Consider the following 23498-nt stretch of genomic DNA (forward strand, 5'->3'; position numbering starts at 1 on the left):
TTTCCCCTCTTTGTGCAGGTGATAGTTTTGTGGAACTGTGAAAAGCCTCTTCCTGCCAAGCACCGCTGGCCTGCCACATCAGTCCCTGTTACTGTAATAGAAGGAGAAAGCAAGGTAAAAACCTTAGGCGTGTATGTGTCATATTACGCAAGTTGTCCACATTTGGTTTTATTTCACAAATCTTCTTAAACTGAATAAAATGTATTTATTGGACTGCACACAGTATTCAACAATGTCAAAACAAAAACAGTTTTTGCAGTTATGTGTGTGTTTAATTTAAAATTAACCACTGAAATGTTACATAAGCATTCATACCTTTACTTGGTGCTTGGTTTAAGCGGAAGTACACCTATTTTCTTTTTTCCCCATTCTTCTCGGAAGAATCACTAAAGCTCAACCTGGGCTGCATCAGTGAATTCTATTAGTGGGAATCAGTGCAGACGGCACAGGTGAATTTCTAACAAGTACAGCCTTTGGGTCCTTTTTAATTTACTGTTTACTGCATGACCTTTTATGCTTTCAACACTTACTAATCTAAGACCACAGCCTCCCTAATGCAGGAGGATGCTAGAGTGTGTCAGCTATAGGTTCAATATCTAAACCTATTTTATATTTACTGGGGATTCGATACAAAAATGTTGGATTTATCATTTAGGTCTCAGAAATAATGAAAAAGACTTAAATTTTAAGCATAAGTGCTTTTCAGACATGGCACTGGAACGTTGTGTCTTTCTCTCTCACTTCTTGGAGCTTGATTCAAGGAGGTTTATCGGTATTTATCCTGTAAACATGTTTCCAAGCAAAATGAAACTTGTAGTGTATAAGAAACTTGCAGGTATTTATTCAACTAAAGCCCCGTGGGTCGAATGCCAGTGTGGCCAACAAGGTTGTTGCTGACAGCGATTAAAAACCCACATTCTACACTTTGATTAAAAGTGACATTTAGAAGTCTAGACACATTTTTATTTTTTAGTCCTTATGATCACTTAATAAAATAGTTATTTTTAACTATATTTAGAGAGATATATGAGAGACTGTAGGGAAAAGCACTCTTCTACTTATGGATCCTGATCTGTGTTTTTAAGCTCCTCATTAACACGGTGTGTTTGTACTGTCACTGACTCTGTAAGATGAACAGCTCTGTAGCACAAAGAGACATGAAAGACACTGACTGTTGGTGCCGTCTGTTAAGCACATGCACCTCACTTGTGCTCATATGAGGCTAATTCATACAGTGTCATTTGGTAATCAGCTGCACAGTAAAGCTGTTTGTTCTTTTCTCTCGCCCAGTCACATTTGCTTGTGTTTTCCAAATCACACCAGGTGATAAGCAGCCGCTTTCTGCCCTACAACACTATCCCCACCGATGCTGTACTCAGTCTGGACGAGGACACGGTGCTTTCCACTACAGAGGTCAGACTGTCATCATACTTCACTTGTACTGTGTTTTCATTTAAGACCAAAAGTGGCCCAAGTTCGAGCTAGTCATTTTCTATTTATCATCTCTCTCTCTATGCTGTTGGTACACTTCTCTGGAATCATCTGTTCTCCTGTCCTCATGTGCTGTGTTTTCTGCCCGTCTCACTTTGTTTCTCTGTGATCTCGATCCAGGTTGACTTTGCCTTCACAGTGTGGCAGAGTTTCCCAGACCGCATTGTTGGTTACCCGGCCCGTAGCCACTTCTGGGACAGCAACAAAGAGCGGTGGGGTTACACATCTAAATGGACCAATGACTACTCCATGGTGCTGACCGGGGCTGCTATCTATCACAAGTACTGTCACTCATCTCCGATTCCATTTAGTCCAGAGCTTACACAGTTTCTCCTTTTATTATAATCAGTCACTCTGTCAAACTTCCTGTTTAGATACTACCACGACTTGTACACCACCTACCTTCCAGCCAGTCTAAAGATCATGGTTGACCAGATGTCCAACTGTGAGGACATTCTCATGAATTTTTTGGTGTCGTTGGTGACTAAACTGCCACCTATCAAGGTCACCCAGAAGAAACAATACAAGGAAACCATGATGGGACAGGTGGGGCATTTATTTTTTTTTTCTTAAATTGTGTTGATGGTTTTGTGGATTTGTTTATTATCATCCACAGTTAAGTGTTTTATGCTCTGATAGCCTTTAGTTCCACTAAATCCCTCCTGTCAAGGAACAAAACAAAACAGTCGTCATTTGTAAACCTGAATTTAAATTTGTATTCTTGCAATATTGCCTCAGAAAGGTCACTGTCATTGGTGATGAATCATTTATTTTGTTGATCTCTTACCCTCTGCCACTGTCTGTGTCTCTCGCACCTTCCATCCACAGAGCTCCCGAGCATCTCGTTGGGCTGACCCGGACCATTTTGCCCAGCGTCAGACCTGCATGAACAAGTTTGCCAACTGGTTTGGCACCATGCCCCTGATCCATTCTCAAATGAGGCTGGACCCAGTCCTGTTCAAAGACCAGGTGTCCATACTGCGGAAAAAGTACAGGGACATAGAGAGGCTATAACCTTCCTGAGCCCCCCCGTTCTCTGGACACTACAAAGAAAGAGCGAGGGGGGCGACCATACAGAGATGCGCACAGCCTTTTCAGAGTTGCATGGATGGATCAGTAGAGAAGCAAATGGGGTTTGGAACTGGGGAAAAAGAAACTGGAACAGATGCGGCTGTGTCTTTTTTTTTGTTCTTGGTACTTCCTCCGTGTCTCCTTTCTGACCTACTGTAATGTGTACTGGAGAGACCTGACCACAAGAGTCCCACTATTTACACTGACTACCACCTGCTGAAGCTCACCTGAGGAGCTAAAGGTTCTCGACCTTGAAGCAAAGCGGTCTTGGAGTCTGAATTCACAGCTTGCTGCTTCAGTATCCCGTCAGTGGCAAACCACTTTCAACCCCGCTGAAAGAAACAGGTCTGGTCTGTACACTATGCACAGGATTCTGCAAGTTTTTGCTGATAGAATATTACTGATAATTATGAAGAGGATAACACTATTTTGGATTGTGTTTAGCTATTTTTTTATACAGTGGATGAACGGCCAGCACTACTCTTTCTGTATTGTCTTAAAACCAATAGTGTAGAGTGGGTTAAGAGAGGAAACAAAGCCGCGACCACAGAATTGAGTTGCGGTCGTTGATCTGATATTCACAGTGCCTCACAGTTTTATCTGATGCCGTTGGGATCTGGGAATCTCCGAAAAAGACATGGTGCAGAATGAGCACTTTGATCTTGCTGCTGTCAGTTTTATCTTATTTTGTTGGTTTCCCCCGTCATTTGTTATTTTCTGTGTAAATGAAATCATGGAACGTGGAGTAAAATCTTCCTAGTCAGCTTTTATATATTTTGTTGTAGCTCTTTCATTCATGCTTTCATTCATATGAGCAAAAAAAGAAAAAATCTGAGTCTTGTCATGTGCTATTCTGATTACATTCTCATGGTATAATTATAATGGTGTTAAAGCCAACTTACACAACTAGATTTGCAAATGCAGGGATAGAAATCTCTCATTGAATCCAAGACTGTACTTCCCTGAGAGCTTTTTAGAAAAAAGTCTTCTTAAATAACAAGCTAGGATACTTGTACATGTGTTTTGGCTAGAACAATACAGCTTTGCCTTTGTTAGAACAGGCTTAGCAAACTGAGCCAACTAATTGAAACACACACCACTGTGAAAAGGCAAGAAAGAAAAACTTTTTGGCAAGATTTATATATATGCCTAAATCCTCATAAATCATTTAAACCCTTTATCTAATTTAAAAATGATACTGAAGAGACTACCACTTTTCCTCACTTAGAATAAATAAATAGGACGCGGCTGACAAACATTTGCACCGAGCATTTGCATTATTTCTAACTGGGTAGAAATGTTCAGCTTGGGGAATGTCCTGGAGATCCTGTAGTAAGGGATTATTCTCAATGTTCCTTTTAAAGAATACACACAATCAAAAACCTCACTGATTGCATAATTTGTTTTGTTTGTTTCTGTTAGTTTTTTTTTGTTTTTTTTAAAGAAGATCAAGCATATGATTAGTTTGATAAGCTCCTCGGCCCTTTGTATGTGCCAATACAAGCATTCGTTTTTTTTCCATTTCCCTTTCTCATATGAAGAACTCCATTCGCCTTCTCATATTTATTTGGTCCAGCAGGTGTGTTTTTTCTGTCTATATGGGGAGAAAAAGGAAGGGGAAGTCCAAAGATGAGGGTGCTGCATGGTATTTTTCACTTCAGAGAATGTGCTATCAGCTTGACAGTAAATTTAAAAAACAAAAAACAGAATTGCATTTCTGAAATAAACTCGGTGCAATATATATAAGGTGACATTTTCTCTATCTTTTTCTTTTCTGTGCCCTTGTGTTAATATCTGAGAGGGCGAGAGGTTACATATTGATGTGCCTTCAGAAGAAATACTGTCACGAGTTTAAAGTTTTCCTCATCTGCCTTTTGCTTCGTAGTGTTTTTTTCCTTTATCAAAATCCAGTAACTCATAGTGGCTGCCTAAATGATATTGTTCAACACTGGAATGCTATAACCACACATCTGATACAAACATTCCTGCCTTTTCTGTAATAGCATAATTTTTCAATGTCTTCTTGAACTCATCCTGACACGCATACTGCCTTGTATTACTGTACTTGCGAATTCCCCCGAAAATCCTCCTCCTTCCCAGTTGTCATAGCGGTAGTAGTACATGTAATACACATACTGTAAATTTTCACACGCGGTATTCATCTGACAGGATTGTGACCTGAATGAATCTCTGCCTGCTTCCTTCACTCTCTTCTGTAACTGCAGACCTAATTTTATAGAGATTAAGCTGGAAAGATAGTGGAAAATTCTGAATTTTGTAAAATGAATTTTATAAAAACAAATCAGGGGCGAGAAAAAAAAATCTAATAAAATGTTTGATATAAGTTTACGGTTTTCTTTGTGTGGTTTTTGGTTTTAATTTTCGTTACTTTGAAACTAAAGTTGGAATTTTGTTTGGCTGCGATCCGGATACCCTTTTTTTGCTCTGTTCCCTTTTCCTGTTTGACCTACCCACAACCCATTTTTAGGCTCCCAAAACACATTTTGTGTACTGTGCACACTAAAGAAGAGCCAAACTGAATAATGCTTCCAGCTTCCTTCTTGTGCTTGTGTGAATTTCATCCTATGCCAAGAAACTGCAGTGTTTACATAAATCTGTGTCAGGATGATTGGTTTAGACACGCTGCATAAATAACAGCATCTATCCAGGATGATCCCATGGTGCATGAGAGCTGCCAACTCAGCTGGAGCAACAGCTACAGGAAAGATTGCTTCCCTCCAATACACTCGCACGCACGCACACACACACAAACTCAACTGGGCAAAACTCAAAGCAAAAAAAGATCTGCAGTTGGAAAAAGCTGGACTAATGCCCAGTCAGGATGAATTATCATGTCACACCAAAAAGAACACCATTTGGACACTCACACCAGGTCCACATCCACGGTGTGGTCCAATTCAGAAAGAAATGATTTAGATGCGTCGCTGAAAATGTGTAGTTTTAGATAAACTGAAGTGGGAAACTACAGAGATGATACCGCTGGAGTTTTTCCACAGCGCCTTGGGGATGCTATCCAATGCCAAAAGTATTCTTGTATTTTTTTTTATTTTTATTTTTTTTAATGTTCTGCAAATCAGTTCAACTTTCCTTAATCCTGGTGATGAGATGTGTATCTGCTGTGGTGATGGGTCTCAGTTTTGGCAGGCAGGACAATTCCCTGCTGTCGGATTAAGCACTGTGACTCGGGGCCAAATCTGAGAAATGCCACTCCCTATCAGATAACATTATGCCATGCTAAGAGAAATGATTGAGGACACACTCAAGCTTCAGAAAGAGAAGAAAGGGCTTCTTTTTTTCTCTCTCTATTTCTGCTGCATTTGAAGTCATAAGACATATTATTTTCTGTAGTGCCAATATAGATCTCTTGGGATATGGGAATTTATATAGTCATGGTGTCTGTTTGCCTTACTTTACTTCAAACACTGCAACTAAAAACAATTCATTATAAAGGATTTCATGTTTCTTCCATGCTGCCTTTTGGGATAAAATCCTGAGAGTCATTGTGCATTTTGAACTATATTGAGGGAGCACATTTGCTTTTCTGTTACACTTCTATTGCAAGTGGTATAAAACACTTAACTGTCTTTATCCATAATAAAAAAAAATTAAAAAAAAGTAGATGATATCTAGTCTATGCAAATGCATATATTTAAAGAAAACTAAGCACGTGAGGAATAAGTCATTTAGAGTTTGAAGAGTACATCTGCAGCTCATCTGAATGCCATACAGGACTTCTAACAGGCAGTTACGTTGCAGAAGAGTTGATGGTGCTCCCTGTGGTGACTTAATTGAATACATTTAGATTAGGGACATTATTGCTCTAATAACCAGAATCAATTAATTTCACAGGATTAAAGGAATACAAGTCCTAAGTATTTGCCTAGATAAAAATCTCCAGCTGTTTTTAGGCTTCATCCTTTTCTGCAAGTCTCTGCATATCTCTGCATATAAGAATGCAGTACAGCCTAAGTGGGGTTTTTTCAACTTAAATAGAGCTTTGCAGATAATAATATACTTCTGTTTTTTAGATGTAGATAATCAGATGCATTCAGGCTTTGACTCAAACCTTGTACATCAAACGTAGGAGCTCGTCTAAAGCAGGAAAGCATCAACAGAGAAGTGGCTGCTTTCTCTAAAGCTATTAAGGCGTATCCGTCACATCATAGCTGCAGACAGCAATCATCTAGATAATATTATCTTGTTTAACAGATGGAAGCTCAAAACTGTGTTGCGATCCAGACGCGGCTCTGGAGTAAAGTGTGTTAAAATGGGTCATAGACCATTTTCTAAAACTTCATACGATGTCCCCATAAATTAGTGATGTAATCCATTCAAACACCTCCATCCAGTTTTGAAATATATTCACTTTTTATGTATTTTTGCCCCCAATGTAATCTGGCCTAGATCACATTGACTGAATGCACGAGGAATGTGGCAGCATTATGTGATTGTGGTGCATAAACAGACCTTGTGACTTCATACTGTCTTGTTAGGATTTGATGTTCACTGAAGATGACTAATAATATTGTTATGAATCAGTTCTTTAACAACGAATTTAACAGAGTAATTCCTCTGATATCTCCCTCATATAGTGATACAGAGCTTTGCTGCTGCTGCTAAATTACAAACATGCTCAGCTGGCAGCAGTTGTAATGCAACAGATGCTGTAGCCTATGAGACAAATCCTCTTAGTGCATTTTGTAATTTGATTGTAGATGAGTCAGTCTGTTAGCCATGTTCCTCATCTCTGTGTCTAAAATGGTTTATGGACTGCATGGATGACCACTTCACTGCCCACTAAGGATACTGTTAGAAGGATTGACATTGTTTGAGTGTTACCATCCCACGTGAATACAACCGATCATTTTTTGCTCTTTACATAGTCTTTAACATAACCTTGATTAGCTCAGTCGCCTTAGGAAGTCCTAAAAAAGATTATTAATATGTATTATTGTGGTTGTTGTTGTTGTTGTTGAAATTTTAATAATACATACGCGATATATATTTCAGAATTTAAAATTACCTTGGCGATCTCTGTGCAACAGCGCCTCCTATCCTCCGCTGCCGTTCACAGCAGGCTGTCTGTTAGTATCACCCTTCTTAGCAGACTCCTCCTTCGCCATTTTTGACTGTAAACATCCTGTCGATTTTAAAAGGACAGCGGTGAGCGGGAGGAAGGCGACTGGCGCCATCTTGGCTGTTTTAATGAGTACAACAGGGAAGAATTTGCTGGGAGAAATAACTTAATCATTGGGGTTTCGCTCAAGAGGGGATACTGTCGGTAAGTGTGTTTGCAGCGGAAATATTTGGGCGCAGTTTTGTGTATTTTACAATAGGAAGTAAGCATGCATGTGTGAGTTTATTCACTGCGGCCTTCAGTGTAAAAGAAGCCGTTAGCCAGCAGTTAGCGATAGTATTGTGCTAGTGTAGAGGGAAAAAGTATGGGCGCCTTGTTCCTGTGCGCTTCACTTCCCCCCCTCACGTGCTTCGTTTGTGTTCTTGCCATTTTATAAAATTTGTGGTTTTGCTCAAATTAAGTTAATTCAGTTTGATCCACATTTTCTGCTTCACCGCGAAGCTGCTCACTGCTTCTTTTGTAGTTAGCTGCTGGCTAATTTAGTTCATCCCACTTGATGGCGCCGGCTATTTGCTGGCGCAGACCACTCTTTGGCGCTTTTAACGTGTTAAACTGTCTGAAGTGCGTGTTCAAAGACGCGTGAGGCTTTTCTAGTTAATTATTGCATTTTGGAAATGTAAAACGTTGTCGTATTATTGAAGTTAAGCGCCGCCAAAGTGCGACTTTCCACAGATAGACATGTGCATTTACAGTGTTTGCCTCGGAGAGTGGGAAATAGGCGGAACTTGAATGAAGTCACGGCGCATGTTTTGATAACGTTCGAATCTCACTTTCTATGTGTAGTTAGTATCTTACCAGCAGTAAGTAACAATTAAAGTTTCATAACTTTAATTTATTTGTAAGAAAAAAAGTATACGAAGTGTTTCGAGGGAGCTCAATTGGATGAAGTATGAAGTAGCCTCGGTAAATCCAGCTAGCAAGCCCCCTGCTTAATATGAGCGGCGGCTTTCGAAGTTGTCTCAAAATGTTAATTTGAGATACAATAGACCGCTGTTTATTAAATAGAAGCATTCTGATGGCATTATTATTTAAAATATGGGGTAGTGTCTTAACGACTCATGCGACTTGTTGCCCAACTCCGGCTTGGTGGCCTGGTTAAATTTTGGATCTCTATTCCACAATCTGCATGAGTGTCCATCCGTTTTATTTGTAATGGCTTGTTTTGTTGGAACATCAAGGTTATATGTAATTAAGCAATAGGTTTTATTTTGGCTTAAATATTCAGCATATTTCTGACCAAATGATAGTTGCAGCGTATTACTAAGTAATAATCGTGTGCAACTATCCAGTGGTGTTTTCTTCGACTTTTTCAAAAAGTAGATTTGACTCTTAATCCCACATTAAGAACAGTCAAAAGTGTTGAGGATTGTATTGTTGAAGTAGGGCAAAAGATGCATTGTTTTTCCACAAATCCTAAGGGATGGTAATGCTTTTGTCTTGACTTTTTTTTTTTTTTTTTTTTTACTACTTTATTATGTTTACAGGTAAATTATACCACAGGGGTGAGCGTGTGACCCAGGAGAAGCAGGGCAATGTTCTACGCCCACTTTGTCCTCAGCAAACGTGGGCCGCTGGCCAAGATCTGGCTGGCGGCCCATTGGGACAAAAAGCTGACCAAGGCCCATGTGTTTGAATGCAACCTCGAGAGCAGTGTGGAGAGCATCATCTCACCCAAGGTAACACAACAAAAATAGTCTCAGGTATTCTGGTGGTTCTACTGTAGACTTTTCAGTCCACTTTCTATGCTTGTTTTGATCTTGAGCTGGTGAAATACTAAAACAGGACAAATAACCCTGTAAAAATTTATTTTCTTTGAGCATTTTGGGCACTTTTGTTTTTTAGGTGAAGATGGCATTGCGTACATCAGGCCACTTGCTCCTTGGGGTGGTGAGAATTTACCACAGGAAGGCCAAGTATCTGCTTGCTGACTGTAATGAAGCTTTCATCAAGATCAAAATGGCTTTTAGACCAGGTAAGGTCTTTTTTCTGTTTCTTGAAGTTTTGATCCGTTTTCCCCAAATAAATAAAAACATTTTCCAGCCCATTGCTGTGGTACTGACTTTGATCCATTGTGCTACACCTCATAAATAAGAACCACATACAAAGTTGTGTGTTTAAAACTACGTTGCTGCTTGTCTGTGTTCAGGTGTAGTGGATCTACCTGAGGAAAACAGAGAGGCAGCGTACAATGCTATCACCTTACCTGAAGAATTCCATGATTTTGACCAGCCACTTCCAGATCTGGAGTAAGTCAACTATGTAAACGACTCTTATTTTGTAATTTCTACCAAATACTTTTGTCAATTATAGGATGCAGTGTAAGGTCTGTGTTTTCAGTCCTTGGTGTTAAGTATGACAGCAACGCATGCCCCCAATTTTTGCTTTCATCAACCATTTTTATTGTCAGTGAAGCCCATCTCATTGCACAATTGCCATCATTACACAGATTGTTCAATAACAGAAAGATGAAAACTTTGTAAATAAGAGCAGCTATTTGGTGATTCAAACAGTGGTGACAAAGACCAACATGGGCTATTGTAGCTAATGGAAGTCTGTATACTACATAGAAAAATGTAGTTCTGCAAGTTGTATTGTAAATAAATGAATAAATAAATACTGCAATTAACAACAAGTATATTGAGTTTCAGTGATGGGCTGACATGGAGGCTTTATAATAACATCATAGGCAACTGTTTGACTCATCTCTAATACCTTTGTTTGCTTTCTCCTTCAAATAGTGACATAGATGTTGCTCAGCAGTTCACCCTGAACCAGAGCAGAGTAGAGGAGATCACCATGAGGGAAGATGTTGGCAACCTGAGCCTCTTGCAAGACAATGACTTTGGTAGGTCATTATTTATGTCCTCATGTGTACACACACACACATCGCACAACCCAACCATGGTAATGGTCACCACACTTGGCAAATTTAGATTTATTAATTATGTCTTTGTTATCCATTGGGGTTTGAAATGTTTAATTCATTTCTGTGTAATGAGAAATGTGGTGTATATTTTATAATAATATCTGCTGTACTCCTCAGCTGACTTTGGCATGGACGACCGAGAGATGATGCGTGATGCCAGCACATTTGAGGAGGATATAATACATGGTGCGACGGCTTCTAACCTGTTGCTTGAGGCTGAACCTGGTCCAGCTAATCTTCCTGACAAATCCAACCACATGGAGTATGATGACTTTGGGGACGGCTCCATGGGCAACAGTGATGGGGGGATGCTGGGTGAGAAGCATATTTGTTTACACATTGGGATCTGGTGACCGCATCATCATCACTGCCACATCATTCTCATACTTGGCAAACAATTCTTGTTCTGTGAGATATGATAACATGATAAAGCTAAATGTATTATTTCTTAGTTGACAAACTGCTGAGCTCTGAAGACGGCGGCGGTATCTTTGACGATCCTCCAGCTATTACAGAAAGTGTCATGATGCCTCCAGATCATGGTGATGATGAGGATGACTTTGACAACCTCCAGTCACGTAAGTAAACAAAATTGTAGAAACTATGGTGATAAAACTCCTCAGTTGTGTGCTGTTATAAGTGACCATATTGCCTCTTTTGATGCGTGTGTCCAGCGGGCCCAGACAGCCCAGACTCAGGTCCACCAGAGCCCCTGCCTGCCATGGCTGACCAGACAGAACAGACCACTCTGGTTCACAATGAGGAGGAGGCCTTTGCCCTGGAGCCCATTGATATCACTGGTAAGTCCCCGCTCTTTTGTTGAGATGAAAGGCTGCATTAAAGAGGAGAAAAAAATGAATTGAATTCTTTATTTATTATTCTTTTGTAGCATTGCAGTTTTACTCTTCTTTTTTTTTAAATTGCGGTCCATTAAAAAAAAAAAGGGGGGGCCTCTATAGTCAATGCTGCATAAACACACTCGCTCTGCAATTTTAAATGCTTAAAAGTGATTAGTTTATGGCAATAAGCACCAAGTAGCCACAAAATTAAAACCAACTACAGATAAAGTTAATAACATTACACTTTTTCTTTAGTGCTGTGATAGCTTTTCTATTTAATGTCTCTAGTTGTACTGAGAAATTTGAAGGCAGTGCTGCAAATTAATAGGACTGAAGAAAGGCTTAAATTTCTGTAATATTGATATATAATTTGCTCAGAGCAATTAACTTTTAGTTTTACTTGTCTATATTTTGCAGGATAAGCCACATAGTTGCAGGTGTACACAGGTTTGATAGGAAGATAATGTCCTCACTTCCAATAAACATGCTTAGTGTAATACATTCTTACTCTCTGGGTAATAATGGGCTATATAGAGTGGAAGCATGAAAATACAGTGCAGGCTGTATTTACGGGCATATAGTACAAATGAATTAAATGTGCCATTTGTGTATACAGCTGGAGTGATTACAACAGAACCATGTTTGCTTGGTGTAACATAGGGAAAAAACTACTAACTTCTCTGTAGACACAGCTTTAACATCATTAAGCACTTATCGTAATAATTTAATCTCCTAAGACCCGAACTCTTCCATCGCATGCATTTTTAATTTCTCTTTGATATTTGGGCATATTGGGACTCGATGAATGTAAAAACAAAGAATTACCAGATTTTGTTTTAATTTTTTTTTTAACTTAATTTTTGTTTCTAAGAAAAATGAGAGCCACATATGAGGATATTCGTTTAAAATTTTGATAGAACAGCAGCAGTATAATGTCCTCGTAAGTGGATATCAGGTGCTTGTAGAGCAAAATTGAGTATTTTGGTCTAAATAACCCAAAATGTGATGTCCACATATGTGGACGCCAGGTCCTAGGAGGTTAAAATTGTAATTTTAGTTGTAGGGTAGTTATGGTGAAATAACCATTGTGAACTTTTTTTTTCTTGTTTCTTTTCAGTTAAAGAGACCAAGGCCAAGCGTAAAAGGAAACTGATTGTGGACAGCGTGAAGGAGTTGGACAGCAAGACCATCAGAGCCCAACTGTCTGACTACTCAGATATTGTCACCACCCTGGACCTTGCCCCTCCCACTAAGAAGCTTATGATGTGGAAGGAAACTGGAGGAGTGGAGAAGCTCTTCTCTCTGCCTGCTCAGCCCCTCTGGAATGCCAGGCTGCTCAAGGTAACAAATGCTTGTGATAAATATTCATGTATTTGTGGGTAAATGCGCACACACATTGAGAACTAACACAGACTTTCAGCTGCCTGTCTGAAATCACTGCTAAGGAATATTAGCACTTTGGCGTGCTTATCACCGCTTTCACAACAGCAGTCCAATTCTCCAAGTAGGTCAGCCTCAGTTGCTGTGTAATGGAAAGGGAGAGGAGATGGAGTAGATTTATAACATAGTATTTTTTCATTGGCATTCTGTTCAGATTGTGGGATTTACAATGAGAGCATTGAAGGAGCAGGAGGTGGAGGAAGTGATTGTTTTTGCCTCTTTCCCTGTCCTTTAACACTGACGTTACTGCTTCTGAATACTAAATAGAAAATGTGTCGATGCATAATTTAGGACAATTTCCTTTTGTCTCACATGAGTCCTCCCCAACAGTTCTGCATTTTTGTTTTAATACTAACTTGTCATATAGTGGTTTTTAAATGTGTAAAAAAAAAAAAAAAAAAAAAAAAAGTAACACCCGCCCCTCTCACAAGTTTTTTTTTTTTTTTTTTTTTTTTTTTTTTTTACTTTTACATATCTGATACCAGATGTTCACACGTTGCCTGACACCTCTGGTGCCAGATGAGCTGAGGAAGAGGAGGAAGGGAGGCGAAGCAGACAGTCTGGATGAGTTCCTCAAAGAACTGGAGAACCCAGAGGTGCCTAGAGACGAGGTCTTAACTCAGCACAGAGATGTTACTGGTAAGTCCTGCTGGAAATGACGAGAGGAGATCATGTCATTAGTTGTGTTAAAGCCTCAGAAGGGAGACCATATTTCATCAAATAAGGTGGTGTTCACCTCGACAGTTGTTATTACTTTCAATTAATCTCTTTCTTTGTGTCCCTCAGACCAGCCTATCATGGAGGAGCCCAGCATACTGGCAGCCTCTGCAATGGAGGGCAGCAGAACGGCCTTGGATGAAACTGTCATGCCCCCTCCCTCCACCCCACGTGCAGTCAAACGCAAGGCTCTTGACAAAGACGGCACCCTTCCTGTGAATATCTATTTCCTTTTTTTTAAATAAATAAATAAAAATTATTTATGCTGTAAAATCAGCAAAATTACAGATGTCTAGTTTACCTTTGCATTGCGTATAACAATGTGCTGTTTGTATCTAAAATGTATATAATGGACAGCTGATTCTTGTTAGATTTTCAGTTCTTAAACAGTGTTTTCCTAGACCAGGCTTAAAGATTTCACCTGGTTAGGGTCACATTCGTGTTAAATGTTATTTAATAGAAAGGTTCCAACAGATGAAGTTGTTTTGAATCTGTTGAAACATCAAAATGGGTCCAGTTGTAGAAATAAAACATTTCAGGTTACTGCATTTTGTATTAACTCGGTCCTGATTTTGATGTTTTCTGCTTTCTTTCCTTTTTTAGATGGTTCCCTTGGAGCCGCAGCAGTTGGCTGACCGCTCAGTCGTGCCTCAGAGGTTAGACATGCCTCAGGTGGAATTGCCCCCAGAGGAGAGTAGTCTCAACCTCACAGACCTTGTCCCTGAACTCAACCTTCTTGGGGAGAAGGAAAAAGACAAGAAGGATGAAAGCGATGAAGAGGAGGTGAGTGGAAATAGCCTATTCTTTTATTTATTTACATGCAAAACTGGAGAATTTGTAGTTGACAGTGTTGCCAATTTGTCCAAAGTTCCCAATCAAGAGAAGTAGTTTTTCTGTCTGTGTGGCTATACATGTCTGGACCAGTTGATGCTAATCATTGTTTTGTTTTTTTGTTTGTTTGTTTTTTTGTACTTTAGGAAGAGGAAGGGCAGGGTGGAGATCAAGATCAGGAAGAGAAGAGATGGAACAAGAGAACCCAACAGATGCTGCATGGTCTCCAGGTAAGAAAGCTGTTATGGTGCTTACACATTTCTGAAAATGGAATTTAAATAACTAAGCCTGTTAGCAAGTAATAATGAAAAGGCTTTGGGCAGTTCACAGAGTGCTTTAAAAAAAACAAACAACAACTAACCTTTGTACTTTACTTGCAACATGGTTTGGATGGATTTAATCCATGGTATGGATTTAAATTTGAAACATGGTAGTCTTTTAAGAACTTTTCCTCACAAATTGACCTCAACAGTGAGAATCATCTCAAAGTTGTGTTATGTTTGATCATACATCTATTTAATGCTTTTGTCTCATAGCGCGTTATGGCTAAGACTGGTGCACAGTCTGTTAGTCTGCTGGACTTGTGCCGGAACAACAACAGGAAGCAGGCAGCCGCCAAGTTTTACAGTTTCCTCGTCTTGAAGAAGCAGCAAGCCATCGAAGTGACCCAGTCTGAGCCCTACAGCGACATCATCGCCACAGCTGGACCAAAATTCCACCTTATTTAGACATTGGAAGAACCAACAAACACTGCTTGCAACAGGCATACATTTTTGATTCTCAACTATTTTCCTTTTTATTTTGTGTTTTCCTGATGCCCCCACCCCCCCCACCCCCACGTCTTCTTTTTTTTCCTTCTCCTTCTTCTTCCCTGGGGGAAGGGGGGAGGGATTAGGCGCGAATGCGTTGGAAACTTTTTAAAATAACAGATTTTACTGTACTACAGATTGAATCATGCAGTATTCTTGGTTCAAATGGAGCGAGGAAGAATGTTTAACAGAATATTTATAAAGCAACATTTTTCAGTCACCAATTTGTAAACTTTTAAGTTAAATTTCTATTGTCTGCTTATTCCTTGAGTTTTGTATCATTGCCCCTGTTTCAACTGAAATATTGCAGATTTTAGATAAAGCCCCCCAGTGTACTTTTCAATAAAACATCCTGTAATGACTGTCCATGTTCTGCAAAGGTACTGTTTTATTGCTCAGAAGTGTAACCTTTCCCATCCTCTCCTTGTTGCACTTGTTCTTTGAAAAACAAAATGTTTAATCTGTTTTTTAAAAAAAATTGGTCAATCTTACCTGGCATTAAATATCACGTATCAGATGTATAATTCAGGAAGTTTGTCGATTAAGTTTCATGTAAATTTCTTTTTTGTACCTTTTTAAGTTTATGCTTATTCACCTCTTTGCATTATATAACTAGGTAATGTCCTTGTTACAGTTAAGTTCATTATCCCACCTTTTTAGTCTTTGGGTAACTTCTAGTTGTGATACATCTGTAAAGATTTGAAATAAAGTGTTTTAAGTACTTTGATTACTAACAGGAGAGTATTGATTCACCTTAAATTCAAAGGCTCATTTCTGCTTTCAGTTTTTTCTTGTTGCTTGACCATGTAAAGAAAGCACTGAAATGCAAAAACCAGAGACTGGGATCAAAAATACTAAATGTTACAGTTGTGAGCATAGATGACATTGTGGGCATAGATGTCATGGAAATGTAGGGCCTTTAATGGTTTTATACTTGGTAAGGAAAATCATTAAAAGGTTGGAACAATTGTATAGTAAACATCTTTAATGACTTAAAAAAAATGGTTCAAAAGTTTTAATGTATTTGGGGTTATCTTGAATGTACACTGTGTCAAACTTGTATGCACAAGCGCGCGCGTGCGTGTGTGTGTGTTAGCTAGCTGTTAGCAAGCTCTACCTTTTGAACAAGCTTCTGGCATAATTTTGGAAGGGTATTTGACCAGTCCTCTTTGCAGGATTGGTAGAGTTTATTTGAACTCAGGAATGGCTTTGGGGAGGCCTTTCTAGAACCTTAATGTTAGATTGCTGTATCTTTTAATCAGATTTGGTGTGTTTTGGGGATTGTCCTATTGAAATGGCTACTAACCATTTAGCTGTTGACTAGTCCTCTTTATTCACTATTACATCTGCTTTGTGCAATGCAATATAACAGTGCTAGCAAAATAGCTCCATATCATGTTGCTACCACCACCATGCTTGATAGCTGGTAGAGTGTTTTTAGGATTGAAAACCTCACCTTTACTTCTCCACCGATTTTAGAGCAGGGACTTGTTTCTTAGTTGACAACCTCTTACTTCGTGGTGATGTAAAACTGGATAGTTTCCATTTCATGGCGGGCTTAAGCTTTGATGGTTCATGGGTGTTCCTGAACGCCCTAAAACTCTCTCTCTCTCTCTCTCTCTCTCTCTCTCTCTCTCTCTCTCTCTCTCTCTATATATATATATATATATATATATATATATATATATATATATATATATACATACACACGTGTGTGTGTTTGTGACCCTGAGTTTATGCCTATGTGGGGTTTTTTTCTTTAAAGTCATTAGTAGACTGTACAATCAAAGAAAAAGAACAGTTCAAAGACAGCGTTAAAAGCCCCAAAGCACCATGTAGATCATGCACATCATGAGTGCATGTGAACTTCTGACCACAACTGTATGGGGATTGCTCCTTCATTTTATTTTGTAGCGGCGGTTGTCAGCATATATCATGTTAGGGCACTTGTAGAAAAGTATTATTTTACAACTCCGATGCGCTAAATGGAAAAAAAAACCCAACAACTTCAACTGGAACTTCTAGACGAGAAGTAGATCGGATTCTCAGCCTTTGTTTCTACACGGACAGGAAAACGGGCGTATCATCACCGGAAACGTCCGTCGCCGAGCACTTTCCTTCCTTTTTCCGCGTGGAGCGCAACATAGATGGCATCGCGTAAGGAGTCCAGCTCAGTATCCAGCACAGCGATGGCTTCTACTGGCGGCACTTTGGACTCTCCCGTAAAGCAGATCCAGATTGAGGGACTGGTAAGTGTTAGTGTGGGTCTGTGTTACCAGCTTCTAACGAGCGGCAGAGAAAACGGTTGTTAGCAGATGTGTGCGTTACAGTGTGAGCATCATCATGGCGGAGAGATAGTACAAGGCCCTTTCTGGTTCTGTTTAAAGGGATAAAACGTGCATGGAGCCTTGTTATTCAGTTTTTGGTAAACATATGAAAAAAAATTCTGTTTAGAGATTCCAAACTTACTAGCAGACTAATAACATGCTAATAACAATCGTCTTTTTGTTAGCCGGTGTGTAGGTTTCATTAAACGAAAGGGGTGTTTGTTTTTTGCACCAGGACTTCCCCGAGTATCAGAATTGTGTTATTGCCGGTGCTGATTTTTTTTTTTTTTACGATGTAAAGTGTTTTAGAGGTTGCATTTGTTAGCTGTGTTCATTGTGGCAGACAACAGTACCTTCACTGGCAAATCTGACCTTTGTTATAGACCCACAGAAGGCCTGTGTGCCTTCCAACAGATCCTATTGTCTTGATTAAATTAGGCCCTTGTTAAGTGAGTCTTCTGAAGCAGAATTTGCTTTAGATGATGTTAAATCTCTTGTGGCTAGGTTAACAAAACACAGTAAATAAATTCATTTTCCCACTATTCTGCCTCTGCAGCACAAAAACTAACAAGTTACTGTTCTGCCTTTCCTGTTGGGACCTGGTGATACTATTGTCTCCCGTAACATACACAGCTAGAGAGGCCTTTGTTTCAGATTTGTTCAGACCTAGGGTTCTTGGGCACATGTATTGTAACAGTGTGCTGGTTTGTGTGGCTATTGTGTGTACTTTGGACACAAAATTTACTTCCTCGCTGACTTGTTAGTAAGCTCTTGCGACTGTTCATTAACAGGTAAATAGTGGAACATGTTCAAATTGGACTTGAAACAATCCATGGCCCCTTTCCTGTCCTGTAGTACCTCTGCAGAAACAGCAGAGGACAAACTTGCTTCGCTGACGTTCTCCCTCACTCCTGCCCTGAGTGGCACTGGACACAAAGCAGCTCTTTTTTTTCCTTCTTTTTTTCCCCAGTGTTCCTGAACGCAGTACCAAGACTTAAACTTGCCAGCTGCCTTCCTTTTATCTTGCTCATTAAAGGTGCCCCAGAGTCCTAGGCTCTAATTTCAAATCTGAATATTTCACCTCCATGTGTATTATTTAGACCCTTAATGAGATTTTCTTAATTCCTTTTCTCGGCTTTATCAGCCAAACATTTTAATCGCAACACTTAAATTAAAAACAGTCAGGAAGAGCTTAGTGTGCAGCCTCATTTGAATGGAGACTGCTGAAGGAAGGGTGTCTATTTCAGGTGGCGTTATGAAATGCGCTTCACCTGAATGCATTGAGATGCAGCTGTTGCTGTCGTGTTGCGTCATGACACGCCTGTCAGAGGTTTAGCTGGAGGCTTGCCCGTAGACAGCATCACTGCTGTTGTGTAGTAGAACTGAATTGTTTCCTTGCTTTTGAAGAGGTTTCAGTCACTGATGTTGCCACAGAAGTGGAGAGCAGCACTGCAGTGGGTTCCATTAAACACCTACTGAGATCACACAATTGCCTCTGTTGAGAAGAAGCCTCGATGCACGTCAGACACGCGTCTTATTCTTGTACCACGAATTAAGGAAAAGTCAGAGTGCTTTGTGCAGGATATTTTGGCACCGTGATTTGACGGTCTCACTGACTTGAAAGGAAGGGAAAAAACAAAGTAAGTTTAATCTTAACATTTCATGTAACAGTCATTTTCCACTCTCAGAAAGAACAGTCCCTTCTGCCCCCCTGGGGTTTTTAGATAAGCCTCAGGTTCTTGAGCCTGTGCTTGACAGGGAGGTGTCATATAATAATGTAGTACAGATCTGCTGCCATGCACACAGGAGATGACTTGCTATCCAATGCAGAATCATAGCTTTACATATATTCTTCTACATAGCACAGAAGCTATACGTCATGTTTACATGCTATTTATTTTAATTTGACATTCAGAGTTCCTTGATACACTCGCTGAAGCACTCGCTGAGCAGGTACTTGAGCAAAAATAAAGCACGACTGCATCCAGTGCGGCTGCTCAGGTCAAACAAACTTGCATTGTTGAAATGTGAAGTAAAAAAAAGAAGACTCGGTCAACAATAATCAGATTTCAAGCAGCTCACTGTTCCACGGTTGAGTTGGTTACCTTGCTGAGAGGTCGGAGGAGTGCAGCCTTTTGCCGAGCACTGTTGGTCACGGTGGCTACTGCTTGTTGTTCAGTCACATCTTTAAAAAACATTAGTCCAGCCATGTTTCACCACCGAGTGCTTTAGATGTGCGAAGGGAGAGAAAAGGATGAGTTTGAAATATGAATAAAACCCTAAACAGGGAGGCTAATATCAATAAAATAGTAATAGATAACAGTGATACTCCCGTTTGTGGTAGTAGGTGGCTGTGCACACATGGGTGTGTGTGTGAAAGGAGGCACATCTATACCTAATATAGTAAATATTATAATATAAACTTTATCCACTGCTAATTAGTTGCAGGATCCCTTTGTGACAAATAACTAACAGACCAGTAATTAGCTGCCTCTCCAATGAGTCTCTTACCCCACTGTTGGATGCCAGCTAAACCATCCTGGGGAGCAGCTGGCTACGGTGGTCCCTGTTCTGCTCCGCAGCCTTGATGGAGCAGCACATGAACCAGTCCTAAACCGGCTGCAGGTTCTGGTTAGAGTGGCCCTCCAGCTCGCAGCAGATCCTCAGAGCAGAACAAGGACTATTGTTGCCAGCGGCAGTCCAAGATGGCAAAGCTGGACTCAGTCTGACCGTGGGATGAGAGACTCTGAGAGCCATGAGAGCGACTGGTGAGTATGCCAGGAAGGAAACACAAGATGGGAAGGGGAGTAGCTGTTTAGCAACCGAACTTTCAAAATAAGACTGAGGAAATTGCTCGTTAGGAAATTGCTAGTGGATTGCGTCATTCTTTTGGGCAGGAAAAAAAAAGGTGAAATGGGTAGATAGCCAGATATTATTGGGGCGGGACCTCTGTGGGGAAACCCTGGATAAGCAGTTAATCATATGTTTTGCTGGATATGCTGTGAATTCCTCAATCATGGCAGATTATTCTCCTAGCAATGAAAATACTACATGTCAAGGAAATTAATGGCTAGACTTTGATCTTAAATTAGATTAAAAAAAATTAATTAAAAATGACTAAGGTGTATTATGGTTTCAGATGAGGTGTCTCAAACATGAAACTGTGCACTGGTTTAGACCAGGCTGCTATCTTGATGGACTGTGCAGCAGACAGGACGCATGATATGCATAAATATCCTCACTATAAATTAGCTGTATTGCTCTGACCTCTGTACTTTCCTTTTAGTACATTTTTTGGATTATTTGTCTCCCCACATTGCTACAGCTGCTCCCATCGGTTGTTGCCAGAGTCAGTGGCTGCTATACATCAGTCTTGGACTACTTCACATTACACGCCAGACTTGGCCTAGCAAAATCAAACATGTTTGAGAAAGATCTCACCACGCCAGCAGGCGAAAGCTGGCAGATGAAGTGGGAATCTGCCGTGGTCTTCATCCGTGGCTTAACCCAACAGACGACTCCTGCCACACAAAAGTATTTTCTCTGTCAAATATTTTGCAGGCGGCGTTGAGTTTAGAGTCCGTTCACACTTCAGCAACGCAAAAAAGAAAATAAGGGTAAAAAAAACAAAACCTCATTACGCGATCGTCTCTCTTGCTGTACTTTCTCATAACTTGAGCCCCGTTGTGGCAGGAATATAAGCCCCTTTGTGTGAGCGAGGCAGAAGATTTATGATAAGAATTAAAGGCAGCCAACAGGGGATTTAGACCGCAATTGATTTTGCACAATTCAATTTTAAGCTTGTTGATTTATAATGCACTGTCCACATATCAATCTTGGGCCTCTCCACATGAGGTGAGATCACTGGGTTAGCTGCCGGTGTAATGGATCAATAAAATTATACGTGAGTTTGTGTGTGTGTGTGTGTGTGTGTCTGAGAGAGCGTGAGTAGTAGGGAGGGATGGTACTGGAGGGAGAGTTGGCATGTCTTTGTGGGCATGCAGGTTTGCACAGACGTTAAGCTTTCCAGGCTTTGCTTACAATACCTGATGGCATTTACTGAGCACCAGGAAGCCAGTACTACAAATCCACTGAAACCTCCAGGCTTCCTTCCTTCCTTTTCTTGTAGTGCAGATGCCTCTTTGCTTCCTGTCTTTAAAGCATTTCTGTGCATTCAGGATTTCTTCCCCCCCCCCTTTTTTTTTTTTTCTTCTTTCTTTTTTTTTTAAACCCCCATCGTGTTTAGCCCTATTTGTTTGACCTTGTTGGAGTTGTTTTTGGCCGACTGTCCATCTCTCACCTCCTCCCTTTTCCAGACAGATGCTGTTTAAGTGTGCGATGAGCAGATCGCCAAGAGCTAGATAGCTGAAAGCATTGTGTATCCGTTGCTATCTGCTCTCAATGATGGAGGGAGACTAGAAAAGCTATTTGCTGGTGGAAAAAGGAGCCAAAGCTCAAAGGGGACCGGGGACAGGGTAAAGCAGCCAATGCCACTGTTCCTGGAGACTTCGACTGTAGCCCTCCTCTCCCCTGCCGGATTCCTCCTTATTCTTCCTCGCTCTCTTTGCTACACCTCACCTACTGCCCCACTGCTTTCTTTTTGTCATCCGTTCCTTCATCCACCTGTTTCTCCGTTTCACATTTGCACTATTGCATTTCCTCGCTACCCAGCTCCGCCACCTTGCTCCCCTCCACCGCGCTCCCACTCAGTTATTTTGCTGTTTCTCCCTCCCTTTCCACCCGTGTCTCTCTTCACCGACCTATTGCTCAGACCTTCCTGCCCTCTCAGTCAAAAATGCCAAAGCAGGCAGGCAGGGAATGAGATTTGTTTTTCTCTCCACTCCAACCCATTTGGTTTTTCTTCTCCCGCCTCTAGCTCTTTTTACTTGTTGCATGACAGAGCCAGCGCTCTATTGAAATAAATCATCTCCCCGGACAAGCACGCATGTGTATGTGTATGTTTGCGCGTGCACGAGCAGCTGCCCGAGACCAGCGAGGGCTCCCTTATGGTGGTGTTGGCTCTTTTGTTGTGAGCATGGCTTTAGGACTGCCACCCTGCTCCTATGTGTGAATGTGTATGTGTGTATTATTAATGCCTCTGGCTGTGACCTGCCCACACTGTTATCAGCGTGATTTATGCTCTCCCCCTCCACACAGCGCTTTTCAGCTTTTTGTCTTGTTCCTGTTCATTTAGACGCTTTACCTTCTCTGCTCTCTGCCATTGCTTTTCAGTTTTTTATTTATTTATTTTTTGCTTGTCAGTATGCCTGCCACATGTTTGTATTGTGCATGTGCGATAGTTTTTCCTCCGCCGTCCTTGGTGTCAGTATCACAGCATTAGAGCTTAAACCCACTCCTGAATCATTCGGAGGCTTTGTCCTATCGGCCCATTTTTATCTGGCATTAAAAATTAAATGCATACGATGATGCATGGACACTCTGTCCAGATGAAGCACGATTATGTGGGATATCGGAGTACGAGTCCAAATATACCCTCCCACTGTACAAGGATGGCATTTTTCTTGAAAGTTTTATGTGTGCCGCCTCTTCGCTCTCCAGTGTAAATTGCTAAGCTGCACTGAATACTAACTGCCCTTTTGTACACACTCAAGATCAGTGATGCACCAGTGTTTGAGCCTGCAGGTGGTGCTTACCACAGCGGGCTCCAGCACTCAACCACAGTCAGTGACTGCCTTAGTAACTTGTCCCAGAATTTCTCCTAACATAACAATGGTTATTTTTTGACAATTTTGTGGTTTTTATGTAAGAGCTTAGTGGCCAGTGAAGAGTGCAGAATGCTTCATTATGCAATCTGTTACCAAAGTAAGTGGTGTTTTTGTTGTGATGTGGGGGTCCCTAGACTGGTTGCAAGTTGATCATTGGGTTACA

The 23498-nt window shown here is 40.6% G+C and overlaps 3 protein-coding genes across 4 annotated transcripts in view; all 3 read left to right on the forward strand.

Moving 5' to 3' along the window:
- LOC147318680 (exostosin-1b-like) overlaps positions 1 to 4000 on the forward strand; it is a 44866-nt gene extending 40866 nt beyond the window's left edge. The window contains exons 7-11 of the mRNA XM_086310751.1: positions 19 to 114; positions 1324 to 1413; positions 1612 to 1772; positions 1866 to 2037; positions 2320 to 4000. Of these exons, the coding sequence (XP_086166877.1) occupies positions 19 to 114; positions 1324 to 1413; positions 1612 to 1772; positions 1866 to 2037; positions 2320 to 2505 (705 nt within the window). The 3' untranslated portion in view covers positions 2506 to 4000. The remainder of the gene's footprint in view (positions 1 to 18; positions 115 to 1323; positions 1414 to 1611; positions 1773 to 1865; positions 2038 to 2319) is intronic.
- A 3708-nt stretch (positions 4001 to 7708) lies between these two features.
- On the forward strand, positions 7709 to 16016 carry LOC147318682 (double-strand-break repair protein rad21 homolog A-like). Of its 2 annotated transcripts, none has more exons than XM_086310752.1 (14): positions 7709 to 7864; positions 9205 to 9396; positions 9563 to 9692; positions 9867 to 9966; positions 10459 to 10565; positions 10764 to 10961; positions 11099 to 11224; positions 11321 to 11446; positions 12603 to 12826; positions 13411 to 13564; positions 13712 to 13857; positions 14246 to 14425; positions 14620 to 14703; positions 15010 to 16016. In XM_086310752.1, exons 2-14 carry the CDS (start codon positions 9253 to 9255, stop codon positions 15199 to 15201), a joined length of 1911 nt encoding a protein of 636 aa, XP_086166878.1. In that variant the 5' UTR covers positions 7709 to 7864; positions 9205 to 9252; the 3' UTR covers positions 15202 to 16016. The 2 variants fall into 2 exon arrangements, with proteins under 2 accessions (XP_086166878.1, XP_086166879.1); XM_086310753.1 differs by having other exon boundaries at positions 14246 to 14420; positions 14618 to 14703.
- A 1357-nt stretch (positions 16017 to 17373) lies between these two features.
- LOC147318683 (eukaryotic translation initiation factor 3 subunit H) overlaps positions 17374 to 23498 on the forward strand; it is a 60532-nt gene continuing 54407 nt past the window's right edge. The window contains exon 1 of the mRNA XM_086310754.1: positions 17374 to 17531. Within this exon, the coding sequence (XP_086166880.1) occupies positions 17430 to 17531 (102 nt within the window). The 5' untranslated portion in view covers positions 17374 to 17429. The remainder of the gene's footprint in view (positions 17532 to 23498) is intronic.

Source organism: Aulonocara sp. 'chitande type north' Nkhata Bay, linkage group LG11, assembly GCF_057382095.1.
Source record: "Aulonocara sp. 'chitande type north' Nkhata Bay isolate Kocher_YH1m ecotype deep benthic linkage group LG11, A_spYH_male_GT1.1, whole genome shotgun sequence".
Classification (NCBI taxonomy): Eukaryota; Metazoa; Chordata; class Actinopteri; order Cichliformes; family Cichlidae; genus Aulonocara; species Aulonocara sp. 'chitande type north' Nkhata Bay.

Excerpts from the sequence above, each read along its gene's own strand:
- LOC147318682 (XM_086310752.1), top strand. The coding sequence starts at position 9,253 with ATGTTCTACGCCCACTTTGTCCTCAGCAAACGTGGGCCGCTGGCCAAG. Across the intron at positions 13,858-14,245 it reads ACAAAGACGGCACCCTTCCT|ATGGTTCCCTTGGAGCCGCA; the intron begins GTGAATATCTAT and ends TTCCTTTTTTAG. Across the intron at positions 14,704-15,009 it reads AGATGCTGCATGGTCTCCAG|CGCGTTATGGCTAAGACTGG; the intron begins GTAAGAAAGCTG and ends TTTGTCTCATAG.